At 46.6% G+C, this 26103-nt stretch overlaps 1 protein-coding gene across 1 annotated transcript in view; it reads left to right on the top strand.

Moving 5' to 3' along the window:
- Nucleotides 1-5464: 5464 nt before the first annotated feature.
- Nucleotides 5465-26103, top strand: part of CRACR2B (calcium release activated channel regulator 2B) — a 40386-nt gene continuing 19747 nt past the window's right edge. The window contains exons 1-5 of the mRNA XM_037402813.1: nt 5465-6370; nt 8101-8255; nt 18745-19000; nt 21043-21154; nt 23837-24005. Of these exons, the coding sequence (XP_037258710.1) occupies nt 6215-6370; nt 8101-8255; nt 18745-19000; nt 21043-21154; nt 23837-24005 (848 nt within the window). The 5' untranslated portion in view covers nt 5465-6214. The remainder of the gene's footprint in view (nt 6371-8100; nt 8256-18744; nt 19001-21042; nt 21155-23836; nt 24006-26103) is intronic.

Raw genomic sequence — 26103 nt, 5'->3', positions numbered from 1 at the left:
CCAGAGCATCGCTCTTCTCTTGGTCTGCCTGCTGTGGCAAGCTAAGCTGGGTAGTATAACCAGTCCAGTTGGAAGGTCTGCTTGGCTGTTTTGTCACCATCAAATAGGAAGATTTGGTGCATGTAACGAATCAAGAGCCTACCATCTACTCACCCGAGAACTGTGTTGCAAAGGAGGACTCCATTTGGGGCTGTCTTTAGAGCATGCAGACAGTGCTGGGGGATGCTGTTACTCATGACTTTGCCAGGCAGCCTCAGAGAATAAAGTAATGGGATGAGGACAGTTGGCAATAACAAAAATCATATGGGCACAGCTCCATGCACAATGTTCTTCATGGTCAGAGAGCTTTGCAGATATTGATCCTTATGTACAATAAACTAGGTTTGGCTTCCATAATATAGCCCACATGTCACTGACTGAATCTTTTGGATTTGACAAGGCTGCTCTGGGGACCAGATCTTCCCACCTCTCCTCACCTGCTCGCAGGAGCTCATCTGGGATTTAAAGACAGTGACTAGAAACTTCAGCTGTAGCACATGTGTCGTCTTCCACCGAGCGGAGCAGCATCTTCCCTGTTCCTGCCAGATGCCTTTGCTTGCTGTCCGTATAAAGTCTGAGGTTGGTTTTCTTTGAATGTCTGAATCTTGAATGATCCATTTTGTTGTCGCATCAAAAGAGCAGAATTGTAACAATTAGTAAGGCTTTCTGTCCTTTGTCAACGTGTATCCTTTGAGGTATGGATAGCCCGGCAGCTTGGAATGGAGATGCTGCTGATGTTCTGATTACCCCTCTTAATATTTTTCTAGCAGTGTTCTCTTTTCCCTGTCCTGCATCGTAAAGCTTTATTTTCTTGGCTGATGCCGAGAAGGATTGCCCTATGCGTGGACCTAATTGCACATTTTACTAAGCAAACCTGACCTCTGCAGCTATGCAAGGAGCACTGGGGTGGATCCACTAAGTATTCGTTGCATGCTTCTGCAGCGGCAAGGAGCGCAACTCCTGATGCTGTGTGTTCAAAAGATTTGCCAGCTCTAAGCTTTTAAAAAATATCAGCCAGCCATTAAAAAAATAATTAAAAAGGTGCCATGGGATGACTAAGTGGGGTTTTTTTTGAAAATTATTTCTTGATTTGCTTTCTCATGCTGATTTCTGATTGTCTTGGAGATTTCTGCATGTCTGTATAAGCTGCCAGCAATGCTTGAATCTCGGTATTTTACTTGACTGTAGGACCTACGGGCTTCAAGTGCAATAACAAATATTGTGAGCTGTGGGATAAAATGATGCCAAACCTCAGGTTAATAGCTGTCGTGAGTTGTGTGTAGATTGTTGTACCGTGAACTTTCAAATCAAGTCTGGAGCCACGGTGGGCTTTCCTGTGCTTCGTTCGGGTTGGGGTAAAGTGACTGGGAAGCCCTGTGGACTTCTTAACCGAGTGTTTTTCTCTTAACCATGTATCACAGAGCACTAAAGCAGGAGCAAATACTGCCTTGTGCTCTTAGAGGCTGTGGCTTTAATCATAGGTTTGCTTTGGAGGAAATGGGGTGTGGTATGACACTCTGGAAGGGTCCAGTGCTCTCATCCAGTTGGCATAATTGGAGGAAAATCTGTCAAGTAATGAGATGGAGAGCGGAGAGGCTTGTGAGATCCCTGCTTTCTATCTGGTGAAGTGTGTGATTGCAGTTAATTCAGCAGAGGTGTCATCTGAAGGAGGAGCTGTTGTTCCTGCTTCTGTAGTTTTAATATCTGTGCTGGTACAAGACCTTGCATTGCTTTTCTGCACCAGTTAATGGCCCCATCTATGCGGAAGGGACTGCCTGGTTCAGAAAGACATTTGAGGATTACATACACCTGAAAGCCTTGCAGGAAAGGTTTGTGTTGTTCTGACGATGGCAGGAGACCTCTAAAAATGTGACTGGGAGCTGTGAACCTCCTGACATCTGCTGCGGTGGTCCAGCGCTGTCTGGGCATGGGGCTGGCCTGAGCTTGTGATGCTGATAAGATCCTGGCAGATGCAAAGATGTCGCTGTTTGCAGCAGATGGTGTATCATGGGCTGAGGCAACCTACATTTCTGAAGATGAGATGAGAGTATGAGTAGGGGGAGAGCTCTTAAGACCTCTTCTACGGTTTTTTGAAAGAATTAGCCTTTAGCACGTGTGCTGGATGAAGGCTAAAGCAATACAGTCAGGGCCTGAAAAATGCCAAGTCCAGTTGTTGTAGCCGTGCAATCAAGGTAATGAGTATCTAGCTGCTTATTGCTTCCAATTTCAAGCTGTTCAGAAGAATAACAAGCAGGATATCTGCAGACCTTCAGACAAGTAGAACTGGTAGCAGTGTGGTGTTAAAAATAAAATTGTGGAATGCCTAAACATGTCATTTAGGCTATGGAAAGCAAATCTTTTGGGAAGAATCCAGCTATGTCTGGGCATAGCTAAGTGAGTCCAGCCTCTGGAAAAGGAGGGTTAGAAGCAGACTGTAAGCCCTTGGCTGGGTGTGGAGGGAGAGGTGCAGGTGCGGGGAGGCAGATCTAATACGTGAAACAGGAAAACGTGGTGGCCCTCACTGTTACAGTAGCTGAACGCCTCTTCATCTCATTCAGCAAAACATGTCTGAGTAAGAGTGGTGCTTTTATCTGCCTCAGTTTTCCCTCTGCAAAATGAAGCGCAGGAAACCGGGCTCATCTCCAGCTGGGAATTTAAGCTGTAGGTGACCTGTTGGTTGACAGCATGAAGGATGTTGGAGTCTTCTCTCTGGACAAATGGTCTGACTCCCTGTAAAATAAAAAGTCCTTGCCCATTGATAAGCCAGTACAAGCGTGGCTGTATTGTGTCTAGGGAAGGTGAGCTGCGTGCCCGTGCTAGCAGCTCAGGTGAAGGTCCGATGAGATATGTTGAGCCGAGTGTTATTTTCCTCAGAAAAGTATTGCTGAGCCTTATTTCCCCCGTAAGTTTGCTTGTGGACTAAATGCCTGCCTGTTTGTGGGGTGGGACAGGCTGGCCAGCAGAGCTGTCCTGCTCTGGTGTGAACTGCTGCAGGCTGAAGCTCCTGGCCTCTGCCCAGCTCCCCTCCTCGGCAGGTGCAGAGCTGCTGAGCTTTGCGCAAGGAGGAAGACGAGCGTCATCATCACTTAGATAAGATAAAGCATGACCAAATCCTTGTTACCTTTGGCAGGTGTGGCTAGATGCTGGCTGGGATTTGTGTAGCTCCAAGGAACAGCCAGGCATTGCAGCTGTGGGGAGGGTTGCAAAGCCTCTTTAAAGTGCGGAGACTCGATGCTGGAGCCCAGAAGGGAAGACAGGTGCACCCCATGGGACAGTGACAGCAAGGGCCTGAGGTATGTGAGTGAAGGAACAGCCGCCCAGCAACCCTGAGGGCAGAAGGACTTCTGCTGTGTGTTCCTGTGCCTGTGACCTGCTGCGGACTCCGGGGTTGGTGTCGCTGCATGAGCCACTCCATCAGCTTGATGTCCTCTGAGCAGGGCTGTGCGGGTGCCCTGGTATCTAGCAGGGCTGAGGACTACTTCAGCAGCAGCACTGCTAGAGCCTCTCTCTTCACCTATTAGGTTTTTGAAGTCCAGAGATGTCTGTTGTCCTGAACTGCGCCCATCTGTCTGAGATCACGGGAAATAGGAAAAAAAATCAGATTTATTGAAGGAAAGAAGGACACATGTGGTCGCCCCCACAAATGTTCATGTTTAATCCCATTGCACCCATTTCTCCTGTGCTTGAAAGCTGCCTTCTCTCTTCCTCTTTGACCTCTAAAGGAGTTTGCAACATCTCTGCTTTAGCTTTCTTTCCTCCCAGAAACATAACCAGAGCAATAATCCTCAGCTCCGGTACAGATGCACAAACCCCTTTGATTTAATGCATTTCCTATGACACAAAAAGAGACTTTTGCTTCCTATGCAAATCTGGTCGCTCAGTCAAAGCTGCTAAATGCAAATGAACCACTTGTAGCTGTTCCTTCTGGGAAGAGTGGTGTGGGTTTTATGTAAAGCATGATGATAAGACCTCAGGAGCTCAGAGAGCAGAGCAAGACACAGATTTGTGCTGAGAGACGTCAGCATGGCTGTAGTTCATTCACAACCTGTTTCCAGGCTCTTGAGGTGGGATACTAGGCAGGGGGCTATTTCAAGCCATCGGTATCAAATAAATGAGCATTTACAGAAATGGATTAACATTTACTAGGTGGGGGGCGGGGGTTGGGGCAGGGAGTTGGTCAGTTATTCTCTCCCCTCTTTCTTACCACCTCCCTGCTGCATCCAAGTGCAGAATCAACAGCGACCGTGATTTGGTGACTCAACCCCTTCTGACGCCTGGATCCCTCTCCTCTGTTCAGGTTGGGCAAACAACATTCAGCCTGTAATCATGCTTGAGAGCTCTTGCCATTGCCCTAGGTGTGGGGAGCTGTAACGATGCTTAGATTGGCTTAATCCATTTCGATCTGAAAATTCACTTCTCTACACAATAAATATTGCACGTAGGGGGTGGTATTCAAGTGTCTTTACTAAATCAAAAACCTTTTTGGCATTGGTGGATGAAGCCTTTTTCTTTTCAACATGTACCACTAAATACACAGGATGTGCAGTATGGTTGAATTAGCATTACTATGGGAACAGTAACTTTTTGTATTTCCTGACCTTTATCCATGTAATGCTAAGGATTCATTAATGTGGCTCCAAAATGCTATTTATTTTTTGGTGTTTGATAAGCTTTTTTGTTCTGGTCAGTACCAAGAGAAGCTTTATAAAGGACCCCGGGAGGAGGTTAGAGACAGAACAGGCTGTGAGGTGGAGAAGAGCGGTTTGCTCCCTTTTTTTGTGCTGTTCTAGCAACATCCCAGCTGAGACCATGGTTCAACGTTAAGCATCTCTGCAGCAACAGTAGACAAAATGGTGAGTAAAGACAGGTACCTCATTTGACGGAGATTTGTTGGGGGTTTTTTTGTCTCAGCTACACTGCTAGAGCCTGCCACAAAGGATGTGTGGTCCTGGGGCTGAGGCAAGGCAGAGCTCTTCTCAGACCAGGACGATCAGCTCTACGCTCCTCACGGGCAGCGCTGAGCCTTCCCAGCTGGTTAGGGGGGAGCTCGCTGGCCCTCTTAAACCTGTATTAAAGACAAATGTGATGATTTGTAGTTGTATTTCCATGCATTTTTTTAGTCGGGGTTTTTGAAATAACAGTCTTATAAGTGGGAGGAACCCACCTTTCCCTTTGCTTTCTGCTGGTCCCACTGTCCCTTGCTACTGGGAGGATGGAGCTGTACGGAGCTCCTCTGTTTGCAGGGTGATGAGATACCAGCTGGAGCGTTCTCAACGGGAATTGGTAGATGAGCGGGTTTTGCTCTCTATGGAGGCTGGGCTTGCCCTGCTCATGACTTGGATGACAAAGCTTGTTTGCTGGGCAAATATTATCCTTGAGGGCTGACACAAAGAGGCATTTGGGGCAGGGTGAGCAAAGGGGAGAAAAACCATACCAGGTGATGCAGAACCAGCCTGCCAGGGGCTCAACATGCTCTTTTTTCCTTTTCTTTGTCACCTTCCAAGAAATCCTCCAGCTTAACTAGTGGGAGCTAACACAGCTGAGGGCAACTTCATGCTGCCTGGAGGCTCTGGAGCTGCGAGTGACAAATCCCCATCAGCATGTCCAGCTGTCAGTGGGTTGGGGGAGCTTTGCTTCCTTTTGGCGATGCTGTGGGATAAAGGGGTGCTTTGGTCAGCGGCAGGATAGAGGGTGGCATCCCAGGCTGCTTTAGGGAGAACATGCTGGGGTGCACACCCCACCCCTGGGGTGTGTTTTATGGTGCTTTGGAAAAACGTTCCTTGCGCTATCATCTTGTGCTTTGCTTTCTTTATTCCTAAGATCTCTGTGCTTCTTTTTGTGAAACAGGTTGCCAGCTATATAAAAATGGAATTAAACTTGAGGCAGGATTCATAGGGATAGTGTCCAGCCCTGCTTATGTTGAAATGGTATGGGAGGTCGGCAGCGAGCTACCTACAGGCACAGGTAGTGTTTCTCAGGGAAGCTAAGGTCGACGTGAGACGAGGGATCATCTGCTCTCTTACCTCTTCTTCCTTTCTTGCCTAAGGCAGCTCAGAGACAAGCCCTTCTCCTTCACAGCTGTGCGTGGGGCAGGATTACAAGGAATTTACCTTGGGAGCAGGTTTTCTTCTGCTGCTTTCTGAACTGATGGCTGCTAGCCTGTGTTGGAAAGGGGATGAGATGCGTAGGGAGCGTTGCAAACCACACCTCCTGGCTTGGACCGGCTCTGATACTCTATTTACAGTGGTGGTGTTCGTTCTCTGCTAGCTTTCTGCTGTGGGATACGCTGCTGGCTGCAGGGAAGGGGAGCATTACTGTCCTGCCTCTCGAGGTATTTGGGGATACCTGCAGAGAGAGAAAACGAGGTTGTGTGATGGGGTGGAGGGGAAGGGAGAAAGTCTCTCTCATTTGGGCAAGGAATTATTTGAGAAGGAAGTCTGAACGAGTTTGCAAGTTGCCGTGTCTCCGCAGAGTTTCTTCCTAGGAACTTTCTGTTCTGACTTCCTGCTTTTGCTTTAAAGCAGCGGAGTAGAACTCGCTGAGTGCCGTGGCGTTGTATATCGCTGCAGAAAATGGTCGTTACTCCCCTGCTGGAGCAAGGCAAATTTATTGATTGGTTTTCAAGAGCTGGAGGTGCTTAATTAACACATGGTTAATGCTTCAGTCTGGATCACCCAAGGTCTTTGCAAATGTTGAGCTGAAGAAGCTTGCTCTCGGTTCTGATGTGGTTCTGCAGGTTGCCTAACTAATGCTAGTGACTCATTGATTTGGGAAACTGCTGATTTGGGAAGCGGTTACATTTTTAAAAGTAAAGGGGGAAAAGTACATGCTTAGAATATGTGGGATTGTGATGTTTTCTGATGAAGTGGATATCTTGAGCTGGTTAGATTAAAACCTAAGGATCTTCTGCTGCATACTTTGAGAAAACTTAGAAATTTTTATTTAAAATTATTTGTCAGGAAATTTTCCACTGAGCATACCTACACCCCCTCCCCCCCCCCCTCCCCTTTTCTATAATCCTACCTCAGTGTTGCTGCTGTGGGCTTGTTTCTCAGTGACAGCTTTTGCCAGAGGGGAGTATTTCCCCTCCCTCCCCAGTCATTTCACCTTAGAATAACTTTGTACAAGTTGAACAAAACCGCCTCTGAGATATCATCTGCTTATGAGTTTGCTTCAAATGCTGTTCCTTGCTGGCACACAGGGGACACGTGCCCTTCCGTTGCATGTTTTATCCCACTATGCAGAGGGGCAGTTCAGGGCTTGTGGGCTTTAGTTTTCTGCCTGTAGAAATCTGAAGCTTTTAGTGTTTTGCTGTGATTGTCCCCCCCCCGAATGAGAAAGGGAGGGGATATTTCTGATATCTTGTATAAGGTCCTGGAGTTATTGGATATTCAGAGTGTTCCTCTCTTCTTTTGGGAGGTGTGGGGGTGTCAACTCCCTGGATCCAAGACTTCACCTGTGCCCCCCTCAATGGTCTGACAGCCAAGAGGTGTCTCTACTCGGGGCATGGATCGCATCCCTCTGCAGTGCACAGGTTGCACTGGCATTTCAGGAAAGGTGTTTTGCATAGCACAGCCAACACCTCCTCAGCTCGCAGGAAGGGGTGAACCTTTACCTTTATACCCACTGTTATCGGGGTAAATCCTTAGCTGATAGGTAACCAAGTGTCATGCACCTGTGCATATGGCCATTTTCATCTCTGCGAAGCTATGAATGGGTTAACTGTCATCTTGGAAATTGGCTTCACCCAGCTGCCTCTGCTCTGTTTGTTGTTTTAATAGCATCTGCAGAAAGGTCAAACTGTCCATGAGTCCCATACATCGCTCCTGGGCAAAACCAATACAGCACCAGCCACAGAGAGGCTTCTCCAGCAGGGAGTTGTGGTGCCTGGAAATCCTCTCTATACTCATTCCTGCTCGTTAATCTTTGCAAACCATGTTTGTCCTCTAAGTGCATCTTGCAGATTCAGAGTAGTGAGGTGAAGCTTCTCCCCCTGGTCCCATTGCTAACATGCAGCCCAGCAAAGATCATGGGAGTGAGATCACTGTGTCCGCTTCTCAAGATATGGGAGATGAATTTCTTGGGATGAGGAAAAGATGCTTGAACTTCATGCATCCCCTCTGCAGTTGCAGCCCTCTGGATAAGGAGCTTTCAAGTGCTGTGGAGAACTTGCCGGCACAGCCGCAGAAGGAGTCACTGTCTGCCACATGTATTCAGTAAGCAGTGTGGGTGGATGCTTTACCGAACAGAAGTTTCTTCTTCGAAAGGGGATTGGGTGGTCTGCTGTTCTGGTTTGATGTTTTATGTGTGTGTGGTGGGGGAACTATTTGAGGACAACATAAGGCTACGTATTTTTGTTTGTATAAGGCTGATTTCAAGCTTAAGGATCTTGATCGACAAAGGTAAGGCTCATGATCTCTTCTTTATATGAGTTTACACCCGTGGTACTCCAGGTGAGATTGGATTGTCCCAGGATTTTTAGCCTTTATGTGAAGAAGGCACTGAAACAGCTGAGGGGAAACTTGCAGCTGGCCAGGAGGGCTTGAGCTCAGGACAGCGGGTGGCTGTTGGGAAATTTAATGAAGAAATGACAGAATAAGATTGGAAGCCAGAGAGATTCAGCTTCTTGTTGGAAAGGAAAATCTTTGTTCTGCTATTACACAGACAGCTAGAATCTGAGGACTCACAGGGAGGTCTGGGGTGAGCTCAGCAGCCAGGTGATGGGTCTGATGGCAGTGATGGTTACGGGGAGAAGCCTGACTTTTGGCTATTGGAGTACCAAGCCCAGTTTATAGGACTGCCCTTGGTGAAAATGAAGCAAATGCTGTCGGCCTTTTGGTAGAAGACTCCATGTGCTTCGAGGGTTGTTCCTGCTGATGGGAAAGCAGCCTCTGTTCATGCTGAGGAGCAGCCAGGCTGAGTCTCCAACAGCAGCTAACGGTAGATACCCTTGTCTTCCCAGCATAAATGTGTAACAGTACTTTCCTAGTACACTCTTCTGTTGTTTGTGGCTCAGAAAGTTTTCATCAGAAACAGAATTTTTGTGTAATAGTCCTTTATGGACAAACTCAGGCAAGAAAAAAACAGCCACTTCTGCAGCCCGTGATTGCCTGTGATATCCTCAGCATCCCATGTCAGCAAGTCCCACACTTTAATGATTTGCAGAGAAGTTCTTCCTCCTGTTTGATGTGCAGCTGCCACCACCCAGTTTTATCTGAGGCTCATGGATTCTTTTTTTAAAGACGACGGTGACTGGGGACAATTCTTCACCATCTCTGCCATTCAGGAATTGGTTACACAGGCAGCTGCACAAACCCCAAAATTTTGCGTTTGAAGCTTTGTTCCATTAGAACCTTTTATCCAGTTATTCAACAAAAGGCTGTTTCTGCATAATAGAATTTTGCCCCTGAGGTACTTCAGGGACACTGAAGGAGTGTGTGTAGCTCTCCACCAGCAACCAGCATAGGACTGCATGTGCCTCCTTTCAGCCTGAATTTTCTCTGCAAGACACCAAGTGTGGGTGCATTCCTGAGGGCTGGGGAAAAACCTCGTTTAGCGGTGCCTCTGCTGCTCGCAGGGTGTGAGAGAAATCTCCCCAGCAGCATTTCTGCTGATGTGTCCTTGCTGAGCTGCGGCAGCCAAGGTGGTGCTCATCATGTGTCGAGTTTTCCTGGATAACATCTTAGCTGTTCCGTAACCAGTGGCACGAGCCCAGCAGAAGTGCACTGCCTTCTGGTTGTCGTCTCTGGTACAACCTGCTCTGCATGCAAGTCCTCCCTTTGCTAAAGGGGCAGGTAAGGCAGGAAGAAATTGCCAGTGATGTTCAATTAAACAAGCTGAGGAGTTGCCCTGCATTTATGCAATTTCCTGTAAAGGCTCTTTGTAGAGCTTTAAATACCAGCTTAGATCTGGAGCTTGTCTGCCGTATGGGGTGTCCTTGCATGCCACACCAACCCTTGGAAAAAAGTAGAAGACAGCAGGGATCTCCTTTGCCTGGGCTCCCAGTGCTCATTTTTTACTTGGAATCAAAAATGATCCAGCGTGTCTGATATCAAGCGCCAAGTCCTCTTTCTTCTCTCCTCTTTTTCCACATCCGGGCCGGCAAAGAAGGTTTGTTTGCCTCCTGCCTACCTACCTGGCCCATAGGTATCACCAGCAGAGCAGAACGCTTACTCTGTGGTCAACATGCTTGGTGTTAAGCAGGTGTAATCTCCCTACCGGTTGCTGAACTCAAAGCAGCATCTAGCTCCGACTCCACAACATTGTTAGCAGTGTTCAGCTAACACAAATAAGGGCTGTAGGATCTCTTCACAGCTAAAATACCCTGTCTCTCTCAATTATGTTCTTGAGTTGATTGTCTCTGTCCTCTCACAACCACATATCTGTGGTAGAACATTAACAGCAGTGGCATCAGGGGGAAGCTTAATGTTGCTTTTCTACTTGACTAAGTGAACAATGTTTACTTACTGCTGGCTAACGATGTCCTTTGTGGATGTGCAGCATGATCTCCAGCCTATGAAAATACAGTGAATTCTTCTTCCTGAAGCCAAAAGGTACAATACTGCTGGGTTTTGCATTCCTCTGCCAGTGTGGTATATAAGATGAATCTTTATGTTGCGTTGTATGAGATGTTGCAGTGTTCTGTTCTGTCTCTTTTAAGGAAAAAAGAAAAAAAGGTTTCAGGAAAGCTGTAAACCTTTACAAAGAGAAGGAATTTGTAAAAATTAGTTGTTTTGAAACTAGCTGTTGCTATTTATCATATCTTATGGCAGGCATGTTCTTTGTTTTCTGAAAAATCAGCTGTGTGCTAGTTATATTGACAGATCCAAGGCCATTAGCTGTTTATGGAAAAAATGTGGATTGGATTTTGGTTTTAATTGCTGAGAATTAACTCTTGGCCCAAATATTATTAGAGGAAAAACTGATGCTTTCTCTCCTCGCTCCCCAAGCAAAACAACCCATCAAAGCCAAAACCCCAATTAGTAGGAGTGGTTCCAGTGCAAACACACACACTCGGTGTTTGCCGTGCCAATGCTGTGACACTGTGCCAGTGTCCGAGAGCTGCGGAGTGTCACTGCCTTGCGATGGGCACAGCTGGGGAGCGGCGTGGGGCTGTGCCAGAGGATTTGTGGCAATTTCTGGGGGAAAGAATATCAGTGTGGTATGTTGCGGATACCCATCTGTGTTGAAGTTATTGTATTGATGGTTCTTGGCACACGTCGGTGCTTTCTGTTGTGCTGTTGAATTGGGAAGTATCGGTGAGTGCCGTTGTTCACCTCTTGAAATAAAAAAAAAGAGAACTGTTAGCAGTCTCCGATTGCTTGCAGATAAGAGCGTAGTAGAGTCTGCATCGAACAAGTTTCTGGGTGGCAAGTTTTTTTAACAAAGATCAAGAAGCTGGTGTGATAAGTCATAAAGAAGCATTCCCCTTTGATGAACTCGGGCGAGGGAAACGGTGAATTGTTTTTAAAGATGCTCTTCAGAGTGATGGAGCCTTGAAGCTGTCTGTGGCTCAGGGCTATACCTCCGTGTTGTCCTGGCATATCCCAGGATGAAGTCATCCATCCATAGTGCAGCAGGGGTTAGCTCAGGGCTATCAAGCCGGGCTAATCTCCTGCTGAGTAAACACCACAAAAGTTCCTGGATTCGTTCCTGTTTCCTTAAAGGGATACAATCAAGTGCAAGCAATTAAAAGAGAGAGAGAGAGTGAATGAAGTGTAGCTCTAAAATATTACACCTGATTTCAGGCTTTCTGCCCAGGGTGTGTATGGGTTTCTTTGGGTTTTTTAAAGAACCCCCCCTTACAAAACAATTGATGTTTTCCTAATTTTTCAGTGTATTTCTTTTCCTGCTGTTCCCTTTGGGAAGGGAGAACCCAACAACCACCCAAACAAATTCCAAACAATGGAAACATTTCCTTGAGAAGGGAAAGAGCAAAATTAATTTTGCACAAAGTATATCAAGAAATAATTCTTTTCTTTCTGCTCTTCTCCCAGCCTTTTCAGGCACCATGGCAGAGCCTTTTAAAACCATTTCTACCAAATGGGTGCCCAGGTCCTTTGAGCAGCTTTTGGAAATTCAGCCTGTGTGGAAGCCAGTTTGACACGGGGGTCAGTGTCGTTCCTCTGCTCTACCTTCACCTGGTCAGATTTGTATGGCTATAATTTTGTCCTTGCATTTAGAGTATATGCTTTTTGCATGCAACTAGGATAATAATTGTAAATGTGTATTTGATCACTGAATCTCACAGTACTATAAAATCTGGGATGTGTAGATGTGACTGTGTCCTACAATGAACGCTTGTTATAGTCATTATTTGCTTTCAAAACATTGGGGAGGGAAAGGAAGGTAGAACAAACAGAGCAAGTGGCATATGTTTGATATAAAATGGTAGAAGGAGCTGTGAAGCTTTTATTGTCCTTTTTTTCTTAAGTGTACCAGTTCCTCAGCTGTTCCCCTGTGACGCTCCCATTCCATGAGCAAGTAACAAATGCTTTGTACTACTGCGCCTTGGCGTGCTTTTGCTGTGCATTTGTAATTTGCTGAAGCGACAGGCTTCTGCTGCAGGACTCCCTTGCCCCTTCATCTCTTTGTGTAGTATCTTCTCACGCATGAGATCAAACCCATCTCATCCAACGTATGCACTGAGAATGTGGTCACTGCATACCTGAACGCCTTGTGAATTCCTTCATTTAAAGTTGTAGGACACTTTTTCTGCACTGGGACTAGAAAGGGTGGGTGTTTTTCTGATGTGTTTAAATAAACGGCTTAAATACTTAGTTTTAGTAGGAGGGTGGTTTTGTTGCTTCTTATAATATTGTCTTAGGCAGAGGTACAGGAGGATGTCTTTTGGGAAAATGCCCAGCAAGTATCTGTGCACCACAGTTTGTGGTACACCTTGGACACCCGCTATGTACCTATAACGATTCTTCTTTAATATTCCCTTCAACCACCACCTCACCAAGAATTCAGCAGTCCAGGAAAGCAAAAACCTGCTTTCCCCTGTAGTTCCACAGGACCAAGCGCTGGACTTGCTTTGAGATCCTGGGTAAGCCACTTAGCCAGTTGTGCTTAGTTTTTTCCTTTTTCATTAACTGTTGATTCCTGTCTTGCACTGGGGCTGGACCCCTCGAATCCTGTGTTCAGTTTTGGGTCCCTCACTTCGATGTAGATGCAGAGGTGCTGGTGGGTGTCCAGATAAGGGCAGTGGAGCTGGGGAAGGGGCTGGAGCACAAGAGCACAAGTCTTATGAGGAGCAGCTGAGGAAACCGGGCGTGTTTAGGGGGCTGAGGGGAGACATTCTCGCTCTCTGTAACTACCTGACAGGAGGTTGTAGGCAGGTGTGGGTTGGTCTCTTCTCCCATGTAACAAGCAACAGGACAAGAGGAAGCAGCAGCCTCTTGCACCAGGGCAGGTTTAGGTTGGATATTAGGAAAAATTTCGTCACTGAGAGGGTGGTCAAGCCCTGGAACAGGCTGCCCAGGGAGGTGGTAAAGTCACTGTCCCTGGAGGTATTTAACAACATGCAGACATAGCAGGTAGGGACATGGTTTAGTGGTGGGCTTGGTAGTGTTGGACTCTATGACCTTAAAGGTCTTTTCCAACCAAAACGGTTTTATGATTCTGTGACTGCTAGGCATGCTCTGTATTCAGTGCGTGTGCAATGCCCTGTGGTGACTGGGGTCATCTGAGGACCAGCTGTGGAAAATTTGGCTGCACTCCTCACTTTCCTCCATGTCATTGGGCTGTGGAAAAAGAAAAACAACCAAAGCTGTCATGTGCACATGCTGGTCACGGTCACATATAGATAAGGGCTTGGCTGTTGATAGCATTTCAGCCATGACTTTTCTTTACCTCTTTAATACTGCTTACTGCTACAACAAGAAGTTTCTGAGACAATAAATTGGAAATCATGACCTTGCGACGCTGCCTTGAAAGTAGTATCTCCCCTCTCCAGGGAAAGTGTGTCGGATCTGTTCTTTTGTTTGTTGAAACTTGCAGTTTCTTCAAGTTCTGTGTCCAACTTTTTCATTCTTCAGCTTCGAGGCTTTGTAACTGTTTTGATGCTTGAGTTTCACATGTAATTATCAGTCTCCAGGAACTGAGTCTTAAAATAAAATGCCAGCTGTCACAAGCATCAGAACCAAATTGGAGGAGCTGACAATCTATAAGCATAGGCAGGTGACGTGACTTACCCAGGGCCATATGGCAAGCAGAGTCAGGATTAAAAATCAGGTCTTATGATTTCCCCAAAGAATGCCATGCCCATGGGATCCAGCTGACTTTCTGGCACAGCTTTGCACAGGACAAACGAGAGTTTATGCCTCAGGTGGATAAACTGCACTTGTAAGACTGGTCTGAGTTACCTCTGTGTAGAAACACAAGACCTGGTGTTAGCTGTCTTTACTGGCCGTTGAATTTCCCATTCTGTGCTGTGTCTGAGAAGATCTGTGTTTGCTTTCCAGGCTCGGGGAAAGTTGTCTTGCAGGAGCAGGTGAATTTTTGCTTGCTGGGCCCCAGCATGCTCTGTGACAGGAGATACCTGGTATAATCCGTGGGTCCTGAAGACTGGCTTTCTCTCAAGCTCTATATTGGGTTGTTCAGACGCTGGACACTGCCCAAATCTGGACTGTGTGATATCGGAGCTGACCTCGAGCACCGGCAGCCAAACCCCTGGGGCTGGGGAAGAGGGGGCTGCAGAAGAACATTACACACTGAAGCTGTCCAGGGCAATTGGAGCCCGTTGGTGCCTCCGTGTCCCTGGCACTTCCATCTTCCTTGTAGATCTCCTGGGCCCTGGGAGAAGAATTTTTGGTCTCTGCCATGGTTCTCAGATGTGAAGTTGGCAGGAAAAACTTGTTTGAACTGAAGCTGAGACTCCATGGAGCGGGTGCTGGTCAAACCATGTACCCAGAAAACTGGAATAGTGCTGTGAGGCTTTGTCAGCACCCAGTGATTGCAGCAGGCACCCCGTTTCTATCAACATGATCGTGTGAACAGTGAATGTTTTCATACGGATTCAAAGGGAGACTGGACGAGTGTCTTGGAAGACAAGGGAGGAATCAAGTGTCTCAGGAATTGCCCCAGGCTGACAGTGGCTAGAAGCTGGCAAACCTTTTCAGGGAAGCCTTGGCTGTGCTTGCCCTGCTGTTACTCTTCCCTCACCAGCCATTCATGGCCACTGTTGAGGGCAAGATGCTGGGCTAGATGAACCCTGCAGTGACCCGTTGCGGATGTTCTTATGATCATATGAAATCAGCAGCCCAAGATACAGAGATTGTCCTGACTCTAGGCTAGGTCTGGAAATTAATTCTTAATTGATACTGACTCAAATGACTACCTTGTCCTGCCAGAAGAGATCTGGAAAATTTAATCCTGTTAGGAAGTTTTGGTAGCAACCCCAGGCTTTGTCACTGGAGGTGGCCTGGCTGTGTCTCCTTGGGGGAGCCTGGCAGGTTTGCCTGACCAAAAGCATTAGCTGCTCTTACCTGTCTTCTCTGCCTTCTCCACTTGCATCAGGCAAGCATGGCTTTTCCCAGGCTGATCTTTCTGTCGCTGAGAGTGATCTGGCTCTGCCGGCCTCACTGTTGGGTACCAGTTGCAGTACTCTAGTGACCTCAGCCTCTTTCAAAGTTGTCCTTCAGTGATGTACCATGTCTTGCTGATAAAGCTGCTTCCCCAGAAGTTTGCAGTCATGATCTGTGAGCAGGGAAGGTATGACAGCACTTGTTAGACTGAGATCTATTTTGTGTTTCATCTGCGTTTATACTATGCAATGCCCTTACCAACAGGGATGGAGATGAAGAGCTTCTCAGTCAGAGAAGCTTCTAGGAGAGAAGTCCATCAGAGCTGCAGTGTATTTTGCTTTCTGGGGCTCTCTCTTATTTGCCACTCTGGTCCTCTACGAGTCTGCATTGCCACTGAAAGAGCCACACCTGGCTTGAAGCCACTTGAAGCAGCTCGAACAAGAGACTCTGCGCTCCAAGCATTGAATAAATGGGCTTGGTCTTTTACATGTGACTGAAATCCTTTCAGAATCTTGTCTGTGTCAGGCTCCCAGCTCTTCTAATTCAGAGACTTTTAGCTTAGCCAGTGTTCGGGAGCTACAGTACAGCTGGGCTTTTGGTAAAATGAGGAGATGCTAGAGGTAGGGATGTAATGGGTCTGACTTCAGCTTGCAAATATCTTGGAGAACAGAACATCCTCCTTGTACAACCTTGTTTGCTGCAGCAGAGCTGGGGAGACGGCGTCTGCGTGGATTGCTCTGGCTTTTGAAATAGAAATGATGAATCTGATAATAAGAAAGTAAGATCATCTTCTGGGGACCTCAGTGTCTCTTAGGCAGCTAGAGGGATGTTGCAGAGAACGTGTTTCTTATTTGTGCTTTTTCTCATTCTGGCTGTTCTCTGCAATCCTGTTGTGGCTCTTGCTTTGAACTCCCATTTCGTTTCCTCCCCTGCTGCCGCCTGCGCTCACCATCTGGTACAGGGTGCTGCTTGTGCTGGGGACTGTCTTTGCAGAAGGAATGGGTCTGGCAAAAAGCTTCAGCCAACAGCTATCATTCTTCAGTGTGGCTATGTGATTCCTTACCGTAATCACCTGTAAAATCTATGCAGCGTAAGATATTTGGGTAATTTTATTCTTTTTTTTTCTTTCAAGACCAGCTGTGCAACTTTTACTTGAATGTGAAAAGTAAGCTGGGGTCTTTCCAGCTTCTTTACTACTAATTCATACAGAGTTGCCATCAGAAGCAATCTGACTGTCCAGCTAATGGATAGAATCAATCTTTAGTATCCAAATTTTGCTGTGTTGGCTCCATAAGAAAAAAAAAAAAAAAAAAAGCTTGGTAGGAGAGTTTGTTTCAAAAAGAGAGAGAAAGACATTCCCTGCCTTCCTGCTTGTCATGCTTTCTTACCTTTTTTTCCTCTGCAATATTCCCCAAATCTTGGGTGCAGTTATGTGTCCATTGGTTGGCAGGGATGTCTATTTGATAAAAACATAGAATAGTACCCATTTATAGGTAGTTTTCTGCAGAGTTTCAAATAAGTATCTTCAAGTGACATGAAACAGAGGTGCCTTGAAAAAACATGGATTTGAAAGGGGGAGTGAGGCGTTCTGCTTGTTCTTTGAAGCAGAACCACCCTCTGGCTCACGAACCAGCAGTAATAAATGGAGTCAAATAGCGTGGTACACAATAGCCTTCTCCTTTTGTGTCAGCTTCATATAGTTCTCGCACGTGACATTCTTCCTGGCCATCATGCTCTTTATCCTCCCATTGTACTAAGAGTGCAAACAGAATTAACTTGTTTGTTATCACAGCATCTATACGTGGCTTTAATTTCTTGGAGATTAAAAAAAACCCCAGCAAACCAACCCTCAAGCCTCTTGTCTTAGCACTGTTTAAATCTGCTCTCAGCCTGCTTGCACAGCTCAGTTCTGCTTGGCAATGCAGAACAGATCTGTAGAAGCGAGAGTCTAAAGCAATCAGTGCAACAAGGCTTAAAAAATGTGGTGGTGTTGCTGAAGAAAAAGCTCTCTGGAGGGTGTTGCGTGGCCTCAGTAAGTCGGAAGATGGGTTGGGGTAGGGAGGTGTTGTGTGCATCTTTACAGTGCTTAAAGGGGTGCTTTCATTCCTAGCCTTTTTGGTTTAGGTACTTGCAAGTAACATGAATTATTTTCTTTGGCCTCCGAAATGTCTCCATAGTCATGTGGTTTCCTTCCTATAAAGGTGAACATTTCAGATTAAAATTCTGTTTGGCAGCTTATGAGGTCTCAAAACAGAGGCTGAGCAGAAAGAAGGCAGAACGGAAGGCAAGGGGGGCAGGAGTGCCCAGCTTAATACGTTTTTCCCAGTGTAGGAATTGTCTGACCTTTCTTTGTGCCATAATAATGTGAAAGGAGATGGAGTTACTATTTGGGAAGCGTTAACAAGAAAAAGAGGTGGAGGTCCAGCTGGGGAACCTGCGCGGGAGAGGGCTGGGAGGGACACGTTCCTTCTTCTCTTTGTCCCTTGCACAGATCTTCCTCCTATCTGCCTTCATCCTGCTCTGGGCTCTTGCAGTTGTGATGCTGGTTTGGTGTTCGAGGATGGCAAAGAAAAGCAACAGGAGAAGGAAAAGCACATGTTATTAGTGAAGGAGCCAAGACCAGAGAGAAGCATCCTGGTCAGGACACGCAGGGAGCTGCACGAGAGCTGGGAGCTGGTCCTGCTCTCCTGGTCAAGCCCCCTGTCTCAGCTAACGTGGGGCTATCGCCGCGCTCCCATGCAGATTTAATTGCGTGCTTTAATATTCCCTTCCCATCCTCTTGTCTGCTGAAAGCTCCCTTTGTCACCTGGCTTTCACCAACGGAGAGTTCTGACTGCCCCACAGGTCTTCTCCTCTGGCTCAGAGGTGGCAAAAGAGCATCTTTGGTGGGTGCAGGGACTGGAGCCCATCACAGTGTGGAGAGTTACGGCTGTGTGGTAGGCTTGGTTACACCCATGTTGTGTACACTGTGTACCTCTGACAGAAACTCCCTCCCTTCCCCCCTCAGTAAGAGATCATGGAATATTTTGGGTTAGGAGGGATCTTTAAGGGTCATGTAGTCCAGATACGGATGCTGAATATTTTTCTTTCAAACTAACAAGGCATGTAACTAGGTGATGTGTGGGGTGGAAATGTAGGGCCGTGTTTGACTGGGGTTTCTCTGTTTCCTGCCCCACAGCTCTTCCATTTGCTCCTGCCCTGGGGGAAAAGACTTTGAGAAGATGGAGAACCAGAGGGGAGCACTCTTGGGATCCGTCCGCTGGGAAGGAGAAGAGGAAGGGGATGAAGAGGATGGGGTAGCTTCTGGTGTTTCTCCTTCCAGCCAAATGAGCAAACTGAAAGATGTGCAAGTGGAGATGCTCGAGAAGGCAAGGGAACTCTTCCAGCTGTGTGACAAGGATGAGAAGGGTTTTATCACCAAGGTGGATATGCAGGTGAGGGAAAAAAATCCTCCCCTATCCTGGGAGGAGTTGTAAAGGCATGCGTGGCAGAAGGGGGGAGAATGTGTTACGCCTTTACTTTTGACAGGGGTGTGTGTGTGTGTGAGCATTATCTCATTCAGATTTCTGGGACTCAAACACTGACACAGCCGGTTGCTAGGAACTGAAAATCCCAGGAGGGCCTTGGACCTCCAGAGAATTCCAGGGACAAGTGGGACTGCAATTCAAAATTTTTAAGGAATGCATAAGATGAAATAAATTTGCAACAGTTCCTACAAACATTAAGCGTGCAGTGGATGGGAAATCTGGGGAAAAAAAAAATCTTTGGTCTAATTTAAAAAAAACAACTAACGAACACCCCCCTCCCAATCAACAACAACCAAAAAATCCACCAACCTCTTAACAAAAAAAAGCTGTATAATCTTTTTGTCTCAGTCATAGCTAAAGCCTGATCTCAAAAACTCCTATTAGGCCTGAACTAAAACTTTGCTCTAGAATAATGTGTTGTGTTGCTTTCTGTTAAAAACAGTATTTGTTAAGAGAATCTCTATAGTTTTTTGTGAGTGTTGTTTTAATGGTTTATCAGAGATGGTTACATGTGGATTGTTTTTTTCCTGTCCCATCTCTCCCTCCATCTGTAATTAGCACTTGGCAAGTCCATGCTGGTCTAATTATTGACTCACTTTGTTTTGGGTTGTATGATGTCTAATTTTGTGTAGTTACATTAGTAAGTCTTTATTAAACTTTTATGTAAAGCTGCAGGTTTAATGGAAAGTAATGAGATTTTAACCTACGCGTTTTGTTATTTGGAAGCTCCTTTGGGTGCCTCTCCGCACTAAGTGCTCTGTACGTGTATTATGAAGGGAAATCTCTGCTCCTTGTCTCTGTTGTGGGAACAATGATATGGTCCTCTTGTGGTTTAACCCCAACCAGCAACTAAGCACCACGCAGCCGCTCACTCGCTTTCCCCTGGTGGGATGGAGGAGGGAATTGAAAGAGTAAAAGTGAGAAAACTCATGGGCTGAGATAAAGACAGTTCAACAGGTAAAGCCAAAGCCACGTGCGCAAGCAAAGCTAAACAAGGGGTTCATTCATCGCTTCCCATCGGCAGGCAGCAGCCACCCCCAGGAAAGCAGGGCTCTGTCACGCCTAACAGTTACTTGGGAAGACAAACACCATCACTCCGAATGTCCCCCTCTTTCTTCTTCCTCCCCCAGCTTTAGATGCTGAGCACAGTGCCATACGGTATGGAATATCCCTTGGGTCAGCTGGGGCCAGCCGTTCCCGCTGTGTCCCCTCTTGACTCCTTGTGCCCCCCAGCCTGCTCGCTGGTGGGGTGGGGTGAGGAGCAGAAAAGGCTTTGGCTCTGAGCAAGCGCTGCTCAGCAATAACGAAAACATCCCTGTATTATCAACACTGTTTTCGGCACAAATCCAAAACACAGCCCCATACTAGCTGCTAGGTAGAAAATTAACTCTATACCAGCCAAAACCAGAAGGCAGAAGATGACAGAAGAAAGCTAACTCTCTGTGAAGGACCGAACATTTTGTTTCTGATCTGCAAGATTTTCTGCAAGGGCTGGGAACTGAATCCAGACACCTACAAGTCTGTCCTCCCTCTCTGGCCAGAGAGATGGAGCTGGTGCCTGATGTGCCTGTGGAGAGCTCTTGGGAGCAGCAGTGGTCACAGGAGGCTGGCAGTGCCCCAGCCACCTTTGGGCAGGGCTGGAGGCAGGCAGGCAGTGGTTCTGAAGTGGGGAAGGAAAAGGGTTCTGAGCTCCCTCCAAACAAAATAACCCAAAGTTCCCTCTCTGCAGTCCTGGTTAAATCATCCAGTAATGGAGAGTGTCGCTGTATCAGCGGGTCCAAACAGGTATTTGTGTCATCACTCGGAGGCACAGGCAGACTGTTGCATCCTGGCCAGGATGCAGTGCTGGAAGGGCACATCGCTGTGGGCTGAGGGTGGCAGGGACAGTAGCTAGTCACAGGGAAGACTTGAGTCCTGCCTTAATTTTGTTTGTTCTTTTCTCTTTGCAGCGGCTCCAGAGTGAACTGCCCCTAACCCTGGAACAGCTGGAGACTGTTTTCAACAGCTTGGAGCAGAACAATAAGGGATACCTGACGCCTGTGGAGTTCAGTTTGGGACTAGGTAAGGACTGCACAGAGGCAGAGGAAGGAAAAAGCCCGCCTGAGACATGATGTTTTATGTTGGTAAGAAAGAAAGCGCAGTGGTTCTGCTGGAGCTGTGCCAGCTGCGCAGAGCAATGCCCCACACTTATGGTAAATGTCGTTGGGAAAAAGGTGTGTGCAATACTGCTGTCCCCCGTCCTGAGGCTTTGTTTTGCCACCTTCTACAACTGTTACCTGCCGACCTGGTAGAGCCAGCTTCTGAACATCTACTGGAGGTGGTACGTACTGCAGCCTGTATTTGGCTATGTGATCCATTCATCTGGATAAGGACCCTCGTTGGATGAGGGGACAGAAATATGCCTCTTGGCAACTGTCTCCAGCTGGTGCTGTTCAAGGTTACTAGTAGGAGCCCTGTTAGTAGGTTAGCACATTGGCAAATGAGCTTGTGTTTTCCTCTTACCGCTGTCTTTTCCAAACACGAGGAGAATGCTAATCCTATACCAGAGTCGTCATCCAGCAGCAGAAGCAGTGCAGGAGATGTTAAGGCAGAGGAAGGACTATAGCGCTAATAACCTTTGCAATAGGTCCTTAGTTGCCTTAGCTGGTCGTAAGGTCTCAGAAAATCTGCACCTTCCTTGGACGTGTAGAGCTGTTAACTGGATCAGGTCAAAGCAAGTGGATACAAGTGGTCTACGGTTTTCCGAAGCGATTGAGGAGGCTCCTGAATTGCAGTGTCCTGATATCTCAGCTTGTGGCTGCTTATGGCTTTCTCACAGCTTGGAGAAGGGTGGCCTTTTTGGTGCTCCAATTTGGACTGGCCAGAAACAGCCACCCCTGGAAGGTGAAGCTGTAGAGATTTCCTTGGAATAAACATGGAAAGCTGTGTCTTGGGCCAGCCTGTTCAGGGAATGTGTTAACCCACTGAGTGCCTGCTGACGATGCCTGTTTTTTCCTTACTTCCTTGCCTGCGGGGTGAAGCCTTGGTGACTGGTTCTGCTGCCTTTGCCAGAAACAAGAGACTTCCCAGGAGTGTAGGCTTTCCTGCCTGGCACTCTGTAGAAGGTGAACAGGCACCATTTGGGCACCTTGGCATCCACAGTGCCCTCCGTGTTATTTGGTTATTCCTAAATCTCGCTGTTCGAGGCATTTGTCCCAGCCATAGGCGTAGATGGACATCATGAGGGTACCTGTCTCAGTGCTGTTTGCATCAGCCTGGCTCAGTGGGATTTGCTCTAGTCCAGGCAAAACACTTAATTTCTGCATTTCTTTTCTTTATGCCCATTCTTTGTGTCTGGCTTCACTGAAATCCTTTTCAGACTTTGCCCCAAACTCAAGTTTGGCCCAGCATGTTGCTGTCTTCCCTCTGGAGTGTGCAGGGGGAAAATCAAGGGCAGTGGTTCAAACTGCAATCAGGTCTGCTTCTTGAGAGGGCTCCTTGCGTGGCCTCTGAGAGGCTACAGGGTGCATCTGCACAACTGACAAAAGAGCACACATTTAAATTGTTCAATGTAAAGCAATCGGAGATCCTTCTAGGATGTCAAAACAATCTTCAGACCATCCTCTACTTCAATTTTCCCAACTGTAAAAAAGAGATAATGAGACATAATGACTCTTTCTTTAAAGCAGACATCCAAAGTGCCTAATCTAAGCCCATCTCCTTAATTAACTGTCTGAGCCTCAGGCTTTAAGCTGAGTAGGGCCTGTATCTCCACACCGCTAGTTTTTTTACAGCACGTTTTAAGAGTGGGAGAGAAGCGGCTAGATTCTGGACATGCAAAACTAAGAAGTGGTGGAGTTAAGTCACTCGAGGCACACAAATAGTGGATCTGTTTCCCCTTAGAGCAGCTTCGTGTTCTTATCTGTGCTCTGAACATGTAGCTGAGATGTCATTTCTGCCTTTTGAACCAAGCAGGTATATTTTGGAAAGGAAGAGCAAGCTGCTGATGGAGGTCTGACCTCTGTGTACAGGATGAGGGCTTGTGTTTTTGGGTAGGATTGTTTGATTTGTTTCTTTGAGAAGAATTTGTTCCCAGCACCAGTATTTGTCACATTCTTTGCATAGCATGAAATTCTCATGGCGTTAGTATCTCAGTGTGAAACAGGATCCAGATAGCTGGAAGCCGTCCGTATGTGGGATGGGGCAGAAGGCGGTTCATTTTGTTCAGACGCTCTACACAATCCTAGCGAGAGGCAGTCCTTGTCCTGCAGCCCTTGAACTGGATCAGTTGTAGCACATGAGAAGGGAGGGGTAATGATCTCCTCTTTGCTCTTTTTAAGCTGGGGAGCTGAGGCACAGTACTATTCAGTGCCGGGCTTGGGGTCCCAGGAGGAGCTTGTGGGATCATGGGCAGCTGAACCCACAGCCGCTGCTCCGTGGGAGTGAGGTGACCTAATGCTGCGCGCTTTATACGCCGAGAATCCAAGGCCGTGGGTGGTAGATCATCTTCACGCAGATGTGAGCAGAGCCCTAACAGCCTGTTGTTGGGCTGGGAGCCAGCATCGGTCCCAGCATCGCAAACTGGACACTGACATCACTCAGGATGTCAGGACGGAGGCTCTTTACTGACCAGGAGCTGTATTCTACACCAACAGTGTGCAGGCAGCTTCTCGTGGAGCTCTGTTGGGCTCCCATTTATATAGCAGCTTACTAAATGATATCCAATTTTACTTTATTCTCCTTCTTCCCTTCTCGTTCCACCAGGAAAATTACTAGGGATTGAATTGTGTCAGGGGGCTGGGAGAATGGATCACTCCAGGCACGAGGAGACCTTTGAGTCAGGCTGGTCAGATGAGTTAGACGCTGCAGACGATGAAGAGAGACGATTCTGTTCCATGATGGAGCAGCTTGGAGCAGCTCAGATGTTTGAAGAGTAAGTAGGGGAGTTGCATGGCATTACTTCTACCCTGTTTTGATCTTGCAATATACCAAAACTTCAAAGGACCAGCAAAGACCAAAGAGGTGAACGGAGCTGCTTGCTTTCTGAAGCGCTGCTTGGGCTTTCTGGTACTGCTGTCTGGGGGTTTCATATGCTTGGTAACCAATGCAGTGAATTCTGGATTGTTTCATCAGTTATCTATTACTTTTAGCGCAGTGCTTTTTGTAGAGAGTTTCCCAAACTAGAATTCATACCGCAGCTGTAAAATGTAACAGTTGGTGGCGTGGAAGCCCATTTACGCACACCAAATGAAGTGTGGAGGGTTAGACTGGGTGAGGAGGATGAGTGTGCTGTCTGTTCCAGAACGGTGTGTGACTGTTCAAGTACATTCAGATAATCTTAGTTCTAAGAGTCTCTGAAAGACCTGCGCTCAACAGGCTGCTTGGGACTGGGCTGATCTTGAAGAGAGCAAAAGGCTAAACTGGGCAAGGGATGCTCACCTGAGCCTTGAAATTTGGTGTTAACGCCCTTGCATGTGGCCCCAGTAGAGTCTGCTGGCACCAGTGTCGTCCAGCCTTTTTTTAGGGTCTTCCCAAGTGAAGCATGATGCATAACTGGTTCTTACTGATGCACGTCTGCTGCGGCTGGGGTGCCCAACTGCATCTGCGGCAGCGGTTTTTTTCTGGCATCGTAGTCCAACAGTGTTGCTGCTTTCCAGGGAGCAGCCCAGATAGGGGCAGGAGGCAGACAGGATTGAAGACAGAAGCTGAGAGTGAAGGAGCTTGCTGCTTTCAGAGCTGCATCTGTCATGAAACAGATTTTTTTTTTTTTTTTTGTCTCATTTGCATTGTAATGCAAAGCACCTGCATGCTTCTTTTAATGCTAAACAACTTCTCCTGTCCTGAAAAATTCTGGAAAGCTGTTATGCCTCAACTAATGGGATGATGCTGTGACAGGCCATATTGCTGTTCTGGAAAAACAGTCTCGGGTGTTTAAAACTCTGCTTTCAGAAGCATCAGGTCTTAAAGTGGAACTATCCTGTTTTTATTTTGACCGCTTACTCGCAGTTTTAGGCAATGAGTTTAGTAGCTACTTCATGTCATGCCTTTGTGCCAAGCCAGCTGTTGTAAAGAAGTAATACAAAACAGAAGCTAATTGGGGTTGGAGCAGGAATCTGAACTATCTTCACTGTTTTTGCTAGAAATAAATGGTTTTGTTTGTTAAGGGGACTCAATATGTTCTTTTATCTAAAACACAAAGTTTTAATGAAGTGCTAGTAACTTTTTCAACTTGAGACAGAAAAAGGAGGCTATCATGCAACAGTGTCAGGGGGAATCAAGAGCTTTTTGGTTGTCTTTTTGTTTGTTTTTTCACAAAGAATATTAAGGGAGACAAATACATAGACAAAGAAAAACAGACATTTGGTAATGTCTGTATGTATAATTATTCTGTATATTCCTCCAAAGTACATCATGGATTTAAAAAAAAAAATTATTAATAATAAGTTCTTCCCTAAGAAGAAGCGTGAAGTAATGTCTGCATGCTTATAAGACTTTTTGGGAAAGAGTAAGTTTATAGGTGCTGTGTTCAAGCTGCGATAAATTAAATGCCAAAACAGTGTAATCGTTAGTGCAGGTTTAGAAAAAGATTTTGGGGTTTTTGGGCTTCCTCCGTTATTATCCTGATATGACACCTGGGCAAATTTGCTTCCTTTTTTTGTGTGCCTCAGTTTCCAAACCTGTAAAATAAATAAGTAAGGAGGGCTGTAGCAGCTACCACTACAGTCCCGGTGTGTGAAAAACACCTGTGTGATGTGTGCTAAAATCCCTGGGCTATAACAGTTTGCTGCTTGACCATAGCGACAGCAAATTTGCTGAATGTTCATCTCTTCAGGTCTTGGTTTAGACACCAAATGTGTTACTGCTGAATACTTGGAATAGTGATCATTCCAGGTTTGCTTCCTAGATGGCTTTCCTTTCCCTCTTTCGGATGGCTTCCTTTATTTTAACCTCACAGTAGATCTCACCCCACATGCACGCTCCGTCACTGTCCAACTTCGCCCTTTGCTATGCTGGTATAATGGAGGTTGTCA

The sequence above is a fragment of the Falco rusticolus genome, chromosome 10 (genome assembly GCF_015220075.1).
Source record: "Falco rusticolus isolate bFalRus1 chromosome 10, bFalRus1.pri, whole genome shotgun sequence".
Taxonomy (NCBI): Eukaryota; Metazoa; Chordata; class Aves; order Falconiformes; family Falconidae; genus Falco; species Falco rusticolus.
This window is presented reverse-complemented; position numbering and strand designations above follow the sequence as displayed.